At 51.7% G+C, this 12,168-nt stretch overlaps 4 protein-coding genes across 4 annotated transcripts; 3 read left to right on the forward strand and 1 right to left on the reverse strand.

Annotated features, from left to right (window-relative positions):
* Window positions 1–681: 681 nt before the first annotated feature.
* BDZ99DRAFT_442997 (DNA mismatch repair protein-like protein msh3) lies at window positions 682–4,253 on the forward strand (the record flags this gene model as incomplete). The annotated part of the gene is made up of 4 exons (XM_033717831.1): window positions 682–1,002; window positions 1,042–1,578; window positions 1,640–4,112; window positions 4,172–4,253. The coding sequence occupies exons 1-4, from the start codon at window positions 705–707 to the stop codon at window positions 4,251–4,253; spliced, it is 3,390 nt and encodes a 1,129-aa protein (XP_033577296.1). The 5' UTR covers window positions 682–704.
* A 114-nt stretch (window positions 4,254–4,367) lies between these two features.
* Window positions 4,368–6,386, reverse strand: BDZ99DRAFT_386695 (methionyl-tRNA synthetase-like protein; the record flags this gene model as incomplete). Its single annotated transcript, XM_033715487.1, has 6 exons — window positions 4,368–4,673; window positions 4,723–5,574; window positions 5,625–5,843; window positions 5,897–5,968; window positions 6,032–6,147; window positions 6,197–6,386. 6 exons carry the CDS (start codon window positions 6,384–6,386, stop codon window positions 4,368–4,370), a joined length of 1,755 nt encoding a protein of 584 aa, XP_033577297.1.
* Window positions 6,387–7,858: 1,472 nt separating this feature from the next.
* BDZ99DRAFT_570921 (uncharacterized protein) lies at window positions 7,859–9,502 on the forward strand (the record flags this gene model as incomplete). Its single annotated transcript, XM_033728047.1, has 3 exons — window positions 7,859–8,516; window positions 8,564–8,593; window positions 8,657–9,502. 3 exons carry the CDS (start codon window positions 7,859–7,861, stop codon window positions 9,181–9,183), a joined length of 1,215 nt encoding a protein of 404 aa, XP_033577298.1. The 3' UTR covers window positions 9,184–9,502.
* An 887-nt stretch (window positions 9,503–10,389) lies between these two features.
* Window positions 10,390–12,121, forward strand: BDZ99DRAFT_488156 (uncharacterized protein; the record flags this gene model as incomplete). The annotated part of the gene is made up of 2 exons (XM_033722889.1): window positions 10,390–10,594; window positions 10,641–12,121. The coding sequence occupies 2 exons, from the start codon at window positions 10,390–10,392 to the stop codon at window positions 12,119–12,121; spliced, it is 1,686 nt and encodes a 561-aa protein (XP_033577299.1).
* Window positions 12,122–12,168: the final 47 nt, after the last annotated feature.

Here is a 12,168-nt window from a genome sequence, read left to right on the forward strand (position 1 = left end):
TGCGAATGGTGTGACCTCTGGCGAGAATACTATCCTGAAATCGTATGTATTCCTGATTTTCAGATTATCTGGCTTAAAACAGTTCCGATATTGAGCGCTATCGCAGAGATTTGATCCTTGCAAGGAAGTCGTGCGTGCATACAATCAAATTCATCAGTGGTTCAGGGGCAGGTCACCTTGGAGCGAACACACGGTATCAGTCAAGGTCGACCATTTGGCTGATCTCATCTTGAGCCTCTACAATATGAGCCCAATGACGATGCCATGGAGGATTGACATCTACAACCCTTTGAGGGCTATCGCGTCAGAGGTGATGATTGGACCTCAGCAGCCGTTTTTCAACAACACGCCGGCTCTTCTCCCATTTTGAGGTCTTTCCTATCCGTGGAAATGGCATGTGCTTCTCAGGGGGTGCGTCTATCTGGGATCCTTTCGAGCTATTTTTGGGCATCCGAGGCGTTGAGACAGGACAGTAAACTGAATACAAGAGCTTCGTGACTATAGCTTAGATAGGTGTCGAGTCTTACAGTAATAGATGAGAACTGTCTCTAATACCCTTTGTATGATTTTCAAAGTGTCTCGCAGGATGTAGTCATGTGACCTGGTGACGCGCTGCGCTTTAAGATTCGCGTCGTCTTCCCAGAACATCAACCGGCGAACTTCCCCGTGCCGCAGTTACCACCCAACGCCAGCGGTTCGCAAAGATGGCCCCACCGAAAAGCTCATCGCAGCCTACATCGTCTCAGTCAAAGAAACAGCAATCAATATCGAGCTTCTTCACCCCCAAAGCTTCTGCGACGCCCAAACCTACCACCGCCCCAAAGCCATCGACCGTCTCTCCGCCGCCCGCCAACGAGTCGAGAAACGACGCGTCGACTGTGAGCTCCGACGAAGATGATGTTGTAATACCACAAAAGATCCCATCTCGAAGGAAGCGGATACCAAACGAGGAAGATGAGGAGGATCTGTCTCCTGCACCTAAGAAATCACGACAGACTGTCAGTGAAAGAAACAAGATCAACGCAAGAAACGGGATCGTAGCCGATGAATCTACGGGTGACCGGAATTCGCTAGGCCAAACGTCCGCCGCGGGTCTTAATGCAGCGAAACGACCTGAAGCCTTAGCTAGGACCTCCAAATACATATTTTCTAGCTCTCCAGTTCAAGATGAGAATGAGGAAGAAGATACCCTGGAAGATCGGAAGCATAAAGAAAAGCTACATGAACGATTTGTCAAGCGATTGGGCAGGCCGGACAGCATTGCGGAAATCAAGCGGCGGAACAACTTCATATCAGAGGAGACAGAGGAGCGAGGGCAGGGGCCAGAGGGCGAAGACGATGAGGAAGAAGAGGCGCCTCCGAAGCCTACGAAGGGAAAGAAGGGTGCTGCCGCAAAGAAGGCTGGCTCAAAGTTGACACCAATGGAGACACAATATCTAGAAATAAAAAACAAGCATCTGGATGCTATCATTGTCATGGAGGTTGGATACAAGTTTAAATTCTTTGGAGAAGATGCAAGAATTGCCTCGAAGGAACTAGGCATTGTCTGCATTCCTGGAAAATTCAGATATGATGAACGTACGTTTCAATTCCTATTTTCGCTCATGAATTCAATGATAGTCGTACTAATCTGAGTCAGATCCGTCCGAAGCTCATATCAACCGGTTTGCCTCTGCGAGTTTTCCCGTGCATCGACTCCAGGTTCATGTCAAACGACTTGTCAAGGCCAATCACAAAGTTGGCGTTGTTCGTCAGATCGAAACAGCAGCGCTGAAAGCAGCCGGAGATAATCGAAATGCCCCATTTGTGCGCAAACTCACGAATCTCTATACGAAAGGCACGTACGTTGATGACGTAGAAACTCTGGAAGGACCCGATACGGCAGCCGGTGCTGCAGCACCCACCACTGGATACTTGCTATGTCTCACGGAGAGTAATGCCAAAGGATGGGGTACTGACGAAAAGGTCCAAGTGGGCATCATTGCTGTTCAGCCTGCTACCGGCGATATCATTTACGATGACTTCGAAGATGGCTTTATGAGGAGTGAGATTGAGACTCGACTCCTTCACATTGCTCCGTGTGAGTTCTTGATTGTAGGAGATCTATCAAAAGCCACGAACAAGCTCATCCAACACCTTGCTGCAAGTAAGACGAACGTCTTCGGGGATAGAGCCAGAGTCGAACGAGTTGAGAAACCGAAGACGATGGCTGCGCAGTCTTACAGTCACATTACCAATTTCTACGCTGGTAAAGTGAGAGAAGGCGTTGACGCCAGTTCTGATAGCAAAAGGGCCATTCTCGACCAGTCCCATCAGCTCTCCGAGCATGTAACTATATGCCTCTCCGCAATGATCACTCACATGAGTGAGTATGGACTGGAGCACGTTTTTGATCTCACAAAATACTTCCAGCCGTTCAGCGCACGATCACACATGCTCCTTAACGGAAACACTCTGTCGAGTCTAGAGATCTATCAAAATCAGACAGACCACACAGAGAAGGGTAGCTTATTCTGGACCATGGACAGGACGAGAACTCGATTCGGACGCCGACTGCTCAGGAACTGGGTAGGCCGGCCACTGCTCGACAAAACCCGACTAGAACAGCGGATCGAGGCCGTTGAAGAGCTGAAGGATGGTGAAAACACCGTTCGCGTTGATAAGTTGAAACATCTCTTCAGAAATATCAAAGCCGATCTTGAGAAAGTTCTGATCCGCATCTATTACAAAAAGTGCACCCGATCCGAGCTTCTTGGGACGCTTCAGATACTTCAACGAATCGCCAATGAGTACGCGCATGTGGACACTCCTGACAAGGCTGGATTCTCATCCGCTTTGATCAATGATGCCATTGCAAATCTACCGAAGATATCTGATGACGTTGTCAGCTTTCTAGAGAAGATCAACCCGCAAGCAGCAAAGGATGACGACAAGTACTCTTTCTTCCGCGAGGAACACGAAACAGATGACATAATGGAACGTAAAATGGGAATTGCAGCCGTCGAGCACGAGCTTAACGAGCACCGCTCGGTAGCGGCCCCAAAGATCAAGAAGGGAAAAGTTGACTATGTTACAGTATCCGGCATTGAATATCTCATCGAGGTCAAAAACAACGAGATTAAGAACGTCCCTGCATCGTGGGCTAAGATCAGTGGAACTAAGGCAGTGTCTCGATTTCACACTCCGGAAGTTGTCAAAATGATACGGGAGCGTGACCAACACAAGGAGGCCCTCGCTGCCGCCTGCGATGCCGCCTTCCTCTCTCTCCTCGACGAGATCGCAGCAAAGTACCAGACTCTCCGCGACTGCGTCCATGCCCTCGCGACCCTGGACGCACTCCTCTCTCTCGCAGCACTTGCCTCGCAACCTGGCTACGTCAAGCCATCCTTCACTTCCGAAATTGAGCTTGACATCGTCGGCGGACGGCATCCAATGGTAGAGCAACTCCTCCTAGACTCCTATGTGCCGAATCCGCTCTCTCTCCGTAACGACGGCACGCGCGCCCTGCTCATCACGGGGCCTAACATGGGTGGAAAGTCCTCCTACGTCCGCTCTGGCGCCCTCATCGCCATCATGGGCCAGATCGGCAGCTACGTCCCCGCCGAATCTGCCAAGCTTGGCATGCTCGATGCCGTCTTCACGCGCATGGGCGCCTTCGATAACATGCTCAAGGGCGAGAGCACCTTCATGGTCGAGCTGTCTGAGACAGCGGATATCCTTAAGTCCGCCACCAAGCGTTCGCTCGTCATTCTTGACGAGCTTGGACGTGGCACAAGCACGTTCGACGGCGTAGCTATCGCGGAGGCGGTCCTGGACTATGTTGTTAGAGACATCCAGGCGTTGACGCTTTTCATTACACATTATCAAAATATGAGCAGGATCGAAGAACGCTTTGCGGGGGAGCTGAAGAATGTGCATGTTAAGTTTGAGGAGAGTGGAGAAGGCGGGAAGGAAGTCGTGTTTCTGTACGAGGTCGGCGAGGGTGTCGCGCATCGGAGTTACGGGCTGAATGTTGCGAGGCTGGCGAAGGTCCCAGAGGGAGTCTTGGAGGTCGCAGGGGTCAAGAGTCGGGAGCTGGAGGCTCGGATGGGGGCTGAGAAGGTGGGAAATATGTGAGTTCAACCTTCTCTTTGTTGCGATGGTATATAACACGTTACTAACTGATTGTTAGGTCGCAGATTGTTCAAGGTTTTATGCAAAATGGCGGAGAGGAGAGTCTGGAGAGACTTGTCAAGGGAATTGAGCAGCTGTAACGGGCGTCTTACCACTGCAAAGGGTGTTCGGCATTGGGTGTTTGAAAAGGCATCTCAGGATTTTGTGTTATACGTGTTTGTAGGACTATGTTACAGAGTATAGTACATATGGTATTAGAGATCGCTATCGAGAGGCGGAAAGAGTGTGCCCTCCGCACCCTTTCCTAGTGGTACTTTGCTTACGCCGTAACTGGCATCTTTTCCCGGTTCTGCGTAATCGAAGGACCGATGTGCCTCGTCGACACCGAGCATATCGAGGAGCAGAGCAGATTTATTGGGCATGACTGGCTGTAGTAAGATGCCAGCAACGCGTAAGCTTTCCGAGGATAGATAGATGATCGTATCCAACTCGAGTTCTACTTCTCCTTCCAACTTTTTGGCCAGAGTCCACGGACTCGAGTTCGAGAAGTACGCGTTTGTCTATACAAGATCAGTATCATATTCAGTTCGTCGAAAGAGAACCACTCACAGTTTGTATCAGTTGCACGATAGCCTGCACTGCGCCGCGAGCATCCAGCTGGTCCATGCGTTCTTGAACGGCCAGTTGTGTATTCTTGATGGCAACGTAATGGGTCCGTGCAGCGCTGTCTTCAAACTCGTTCTCGTCCGTGGCTGCGGCCCATCGCTTTACAGCACGGCCAATGTCCCAGCCTTTCCCTCTTGTCACACGGCTGGCTAGGTTTCCCAGGCTTCCATTCAATGCGTGCTTGTACCGGTCAATGATGTGGTAGTTGCTGTAATCAGCATCATCGACTACACCGCCATCGTGAGCGAGGTAGAACCGCATGACGTCTATACCGAAGCGATCGATGGCGAAGAAGGGGTTTACGACGTTGCCGGTGGACTTTGCCATTTTTTCCTTGCCTAGTGTCCAATGCGCGTGGGTGAGGATGTGCTTTGGGAGCGGAAGGCCAAGAGCCATGAGGAAAGCCGGCCAGTAGATGCAGTGAAAACGAACAATATCCTTTCCAATGACCTGACAGTCGGCTGGCCAGCCTCCAGCCTGCTCCTCCCCAGGCGGCCACGGGTAGCCGGCTTTTGTGACATAGTTCATCAGCGCGTCGAGCCAGACGTATATGGTCTGGCTTTCATCTTCTGGAACCGGAATGCCCCAAGTGAGGCGGTCGGAGGGGCGCGAGATGGAAAGGTCGTCGAGTCCAGACTCGACGGCTTGGACGACCTCTTTCATGCGGTGCTCGGGAACTATCCACTTGGGATTCTGCTTGTAGAAGTCGAGTAGTTGCTCCCTAAATGCCGACAGTTTGAAGTGGTAGTTTATCTCCGATGTCCACTCCACTTCTTTCCCGGTTTCAATTGAGATCTAGCCGAGTGTTAGCCAGTCCAGAGTGCAATTCCCGTGTCTCCGCCCACCATGATCTTCCGACCCGTTGCAGGCTCTAGATAGAGCTGTACCGCAGATTGAGGGTAGAATGTCTCATCGCTGACAGAGTACCAGCCCTCGTGCTTGGCTGTGTATATGTATCCGGCCTCCTGAAGCAGAAACCAGGCGTATTCCACAGCTTCTCGATGCTCTTTATCGGTCGTCCGGACGAAATGGTCGTTCAAGATCTCGGCTCTCAGCGCAAGGCTCTAGAAAGGGATCAGAAAAAGAAGTGTTGGGATAAATAGTCTTTGCTGCCTACTTTGAAGACTTCTGCGCCTTTGTCGCAGAACGGTTTTGGCTCCACGCCGGCTTTTGCGGAGGCTTGTTGTATCTACTACCAGATACGGAATCAGCATTGCTTTCTCATGCGGCTACTGTGAGTGAGCTAGGTCACCTTCATGCCATGTTCGTCTGTCCCGGTACACAGTATTGCCCTTTTCCCCTGCAGAAGCTGCCATCGTTTATGGATGTCCGTGAGGACCATTGTGTAGAGGTGGCCGACATGCGGAGCTTACAACATCAGCAAGAGATCAACAGCTTTCCACAGGGGGCCTCATACCTGCATTGACATAGAAGATTGGAGTGGTAATGTAGTAAGGCTTCTCAGCGACCGGTGTCCGCATAGAGTACGGTCGAGCTGTAGTAGCACGAATTTTGCAGGACGCGCATGTCCATGGGGGCAATCGAGATGGATTCACTAGACTCTTCAATGGGGATGCGCTGTTCGAATTGAGGACTCGTAGACGCATCGTCACGTCGTTTGCTCGAAGCTTGTTGCTTGTCGTCCAAACACGCCATCGACTACCATACAATATAATATCTTGGCGTCAACTTTTGGTGGCCCGTGCGGGAGCTTCCACCTCACCCGCTCTTTTCATGATCGCGCTCGTCAACTCTTCACGCTCCAATCCTGGCACTAGCATACCTCATTCTTCCACAAGACTCAGCATGGCGAGTAGCTGCGACGTGTATCTTCTAAATCAATGCAAATACAGTATTCGCGTCGTTTCATCGCTCATTCATCCGTTGTGCCACGCGCCATTTCTTCACCACCTGCATCTCCTCTTTTCGTTAATCGCGCAAAATTCATATATCCAAATTAAGGCTTCGAGATTGCAACGGCTTGTTCATTCTAATTCCTTCGTGACACTGATCCTTTTCAAACCGAGCCACGCCTGTAGCACGGTAATTGCTTCACTGACCGAGCACACTGTAGCGCACGCCTCCACGGCAGCCAATGTGCTTTCATACCTTGAGTTCGGCGGCATTAAACACGTGGTACGATGTTCCAGAAGCATGGAATTGTTTGATTTCTCCCTAAATCGAAATTTGAGTCCTGTCTGCCACGTGGACTGAACATCCCCACGCGCTCATCGGCACTTGCTCGCACTCTGCACAGCACAAGACCACTTGCGGTGCTAAAACCGAGGCCTTCTCCGATGCCCTTTGACTTAAATGGCTCGAACGACGCTTCTGGGTGGCGTTGCGATGTTGGGGATGCCAAGACCTCGAGATTCTTATTGAAACCCAAATGCGGTAATGCATCAATTTGCCTTCACCACCGACAACAAGCCCATTCCTACCGTATTCCTTTATCCTGTTTGTATCTTTCATTATCCTCTATCCCCTTCGAAGCTTTTCTTGTCCAAAGTCTCCAAGAATTCGGTCCAGGAGGCGCTGATCCGTTCATTCATCGAGTACTTCCTCTCATCAACTAGCAAGCACTAGCCTCACACCACCTGCTTCAGACTCCGTGATTGGTTACCTGGGGGTCTCTTGGGTGTAGGAACAAGATACCCCACCGCGGGTCTAGAGCAGTTTCGTCCGCGTGGTCAGCAGCATCTGCCTAAGAGACGTTTGAGTACCGCATAGCCCGCAGACCCGCCAGCTTATTGGCCTATTCATTGTCACTATTGATCCTTATTGAGAGTCGGCCCAGACCTCAACCTTCCTATTGGCCCGGTACCTCTCGCCCCTGGGATCCTCTACCCTATTCAGGTCTTTATTCAGAACCTTCCACGCTTATTCGGCTTTATCTTCCACTATTGAGGTTGACAAGGACGTTTCTTCCATATAAATCCTTTCTACGCTGCTCCTCGACTTCTGCTTGACCCAAATCATTCAAGTCCTTCTCTTCCGACAGACACCACTCATTACAGGAAGACGAACTCTTCATCGCTCACTTTTTACAACACAATCCCTCGATACCAATCCAATTAACATGAAGTTCACCGCCGTCATCGCTGCCGCCATCCTGGCTGCCAGTGCCCACGCTCTCGCAATCCCCAACCCGGATACTTACTGCCATCTTCCGAGACAGTCGTGCTCCAAGGAGCGACGTGAGGCTCTTCCGGAGCCCGTCGCTGTGGCAGGTAAGAAGACTTATGGTTGTCATCTCCCCGGCCAGTCTTGCAGCAAGGATAAGCGCGAGGCTGAGCCTATGCCCATTCCTGAGCCCGAGCCCGAACCCCTTCCCATTGCAGAACCTGAGCCTGAGGCCAGAAAGACTTGGGGCTGCCACCTCCCGGGTCAGTCTTGCAGCAAGAACAAGCGTGAGGCCGAACCGGTTGCGGAACCTGAGCCAGAGGCCAGAAAGACTTGGGGCTGCCATCTACCAGGACAATCTTGCAGCAAGGACAAGCGCGAGGCTGAGCCCGTGGCAGAGCCTGAGCCAAGAAAGACTTGGGGCTGCCATCTTCCGGGACAGTCTTGTAGCAAGGACAAGCGCGAGGCTGAACCTGTTCCGGAGCCTGAGCCTGAGGCCAGAAAGACTTGGGGTTGCCATCTTCCGGGCCAGTCTTGCAGCAAGGACAAGCGCGAGGCTGAATCTATCCCTGAGCCTGCCCCCAGAAGAAAAACCTACGGATGTCATCTTCCTGGTCAATCTTGCAGCAGGAAGGAAAGACGTTAAGCTGATCCAATCTAGATCCTCTCCCGGCCCCGGAACCAGAAGCAGGTAAGAAAGCTTAGGTTGCCAATATGTCATCTTCCCGCAAGTCGTAACCCAATGTTCAATCAGATCCGTACTGCCATCTGCCCGGCCAGTCTTGCAGCAAGGACAAACGCGAAGCTGAGCCTGAACCTGTTCCCGAACCCGACCCATACTGCCATCTCCCCGGCCAGTCTTGCAGCAAGGACAAACGCGAAGCTGAGCCTGAACCTGTTCCCGAGCCCGACCCATACTGCCATCTCCCCGGCCAATCCTGCAGCAAAGACAAGCGCGAGGCTGAACCTAAACCTGTTCCCGAGCCCGACCCATACTGCCATCTCCCTGGCCAGTCTTGTAACAAAGACAAACGCGAAGCTAAGCCTGAACCTGTTCCCGAGCCCGACCCATACTGCCATCTCCCCGGCCAATCTTGCAGCAAAGATAAACGCGAGGCTGAGCCTGTTCCCGAGCCCGAACCTGAACCTTACTGCCATCGCCCTGGTCAATCTTGCAGCAAGGAGAAGCGCGAGCCCGAGCCAGTTCCCGAGCCAGTTCCTGAGCCTTACTGCCATCTTCCTGGTCAATCTTGCAGCAAGGACAAGCGCGAGGAGAAGTAAACCTCGTCACAAGGGCCTAGGCACAGGCATATAGCTGCCATCTGGTGCTTCATTCTTTTCTTCTACTATCCCCGGCACATCACCGTACACCGACTCTTCCTTTCACATCAATACTTTTCCGACATCAGGCTCGAACATAGTCGACATGGGGACACATCCATTGTTTCTTGTTTGAGCGGGGCTGGCGTTTCTACCTCTGGATCTACTTGCGGAGTTTGGAGACTTTGAAATAGGCTAGCCTTTTTGTAGCATACCACTGGCCGGGGATACCTTTACTCGTGGAGATAACTGCGATTATTAACTTATATGTTCATCACTGTGCTATGCACTGCTTGACTTTTCTTGGAGCGTGATGGTTTGTGTAGTGTTCTGGCTTCGTTCAAGCTTTCGTGACTTCGCGTTGTGTGATTGATGACTTCGAATTGAATGTAGTTTCAAGTGACGTGAATTGTTGGTCTTTCTTGCTTTGCGAATCTGCCGTACAAAGCGCCACGGGGCTATTCAGATGTTGAACTTGGAATTTCGAAGGTGCTGCATCTACATGCGCGGTCCCTTCCTATGAATAAAGCGTCCGTGTGCGTGACACAGCAGAGACGCTAAACACAATACCTTATAGAATATCCGGCTCTTCCCTCCAAAGCAACATCGTGTCCTCTCCTTCTAAATCACGGAATATCATCCACCTTTCTTGTCGTCTCGCCTGCAGCTGAGTGGCGTCACTGTCGGTCGTTTCCAATGTTAGATAAACTTGTGCGCAGCCGGTAACGTGACTAACTTCTTCGCATCTCAAACCCCTTCGCTTTCAACTATGCTCTAGAAACCCTTTAACATGTTTTTCAGTTGCTTTCTCTTGAATTTTCACCGCTCCCGCCTTAACACATCGAAGGGGTAAAGGGAAGCCCGACATGGTGGGTGCGTAGTTACGCTATGCTGCACGATCCAATAATGATTGCTCGATAAGCTACCGCAGGCTCCCGACGGCGGGCATGAAGCTTGGTCTCCATTACGCCTAGCATCTCTCGACAGACCTTGGAACATGAGCCTGGCCTGGCCCGTGGCTATTTGCTGGTGACGTTGGGCGTGGTCCGGACCCACTTCGATTCCCTGTAGCTTCCCACGTTCGCTTTGTCGCAGGTATTACGACGCTTAAGTTTGCGCTCCCTTCTATCTCTTCATCTCTACCTTCAATCTGCCGCTGGGTTAAGCATGTTCACGCGGCGGTATGCTTCGGTTATTGTGTTCCTAGCGATATTGCTAGCCCTCTATTATCTGCCAGCATCTCGAGATACGCTGGGACAGCGGCCCTGGGCCAATAAAGCCATCCACGAGCCAACCGCATGTTATGGGCCGCGAGGGGGCCTTTTGTCCAACAACTCTGATGATCAGGTCACTCCAATTGACCTTGACATTCGTAAGAACTTGGAACTTTCACTCTGGTGGACGCTGACTTTTTGAAGCCTATCCTATTGCTCCTTTCGGCTCTCATGACGAACTCTCACTTTCCCGGACATGGATGACTGCGGACATCAAATACGGACCCTATGGCTATGGAGACGAGCGCGAGGGCTACAATAGGAAGAAGGTGAACTGGGAGCACGTCAATTGGGGAAGACTGCAAGACGCCTGTGCTGCACGAAATCAAGCCCGTTTCGGGGCGATTGCGAATGTTTCCTCACGAGGGCGAATGGTCCCACCAAATCCGGTAGCACCCCGCTCTGCTTGGTCAAGAACCGAAAAGGTAACCGGGCGGACAGCCATTGTTCTGAGAGGCTATGACACATACAACTACGCCCCGGAAGACTTATTGAACATCCGATCTCTTATTGTTGAAGCCGGCTTGAGCACTGGTGGAAACTATGCTGTCTACCTCCTCGTCGACATACGCGAAAAGGAGCACGAGATTTATATGTCGGAGGCCAACTACACCGCAGCGCTCGAGAAGTTCGTTCCCGTCGAGCTACACAGCATTGCTGTACTCTTCGATGAGACCTTGCTGGAGAACTGGTACCCCAAAACCGCGACACATCACCCCAATTTCCAAATATATCAACTGCTGCAACTTTTCGCACACTATTACCCCGAGTATGACCACTTCTGGCAGTTAGAGCTCGACGTGCGATTCTCAGGACACACAGCCCACTATTTAGATGCACTGGATGCTTTTGCGCGGAAGCAACCTCGGAAGCAGAGCCTAGAGCGGTCTTCATACCTCTACATACCGTCAATCCATGGTACTTATGCTAATTTCACATCCCTAATAGACGCCACTCTGGATGGTGGCGGGGTATGGGGCCCTGTCGAAATCCCAGATGTCAAGCCCGCTGGCCCAAAACCAAGCGTCTCTTCCCAAGAAGACGAATTCTCCTGGGGCGTTGGCGAAGACGCAGATCTCATCGCTACAAACCCGTGCTCCAACGTCACCTGGACGGAGGACTGGGTGTATAGAGACTGGATACACAATTTCCAGAATGGCGTCGATACACCACGTATATTCTGCGCACCAGCCATCACGCGCTCTTCGCGTCGTCTTCTGGCCGCCGTACATGATGCGCAGGCTGAGAAGGGCCTCACGATACCCTCGGAAGCGACGGTGTCGTCCTTTGCACTCTGGCACGGACTCAAAATCGTCTTTCCCCCGCAGCCAATGTACCAGAATCCCCCGCGAGATCTCAAGGAGATGGATGTATTTTTCAATGGCGGCCCGCCTAATGCTAGCCGCGGTGCTATGGCTAAAGGTGATGGATTCTACAATGCGAGACCGCACTACGATATTACGAACACGGCTACGTGGTGGTGGAGCTCACCCTTCCCTGGGTACATTTTCCGGAACTGGCTGGACCAGAAGGAGAATGAAGAGCTGCCCTTCTTGTTGCATAAGGATGCGGAGGGGAGAGTCTGGGCTCCGAATCTAGCGCTCCATCCCGTCAAGACCAACTGAGCGCCCTGAGCATAGTTCATGGTGAGAAAGTCACCGTGTCCGCTACT

This window comes from Mytilinidion resinicola (genome assembly GCF_010093595.1).
Source record: "Mytilinidion resinicola strain CBS 304.34 unplaced genomic scaffold BDZ99scaffold_9, whole genome shotgun sequence".
NCBI lineage: Eukaryota > Fungi > Ascomycota > Dothideomycetes > Mytilinidiales > Mytilinidiaceae > Mytilinidion > Mytilinidion resinicola.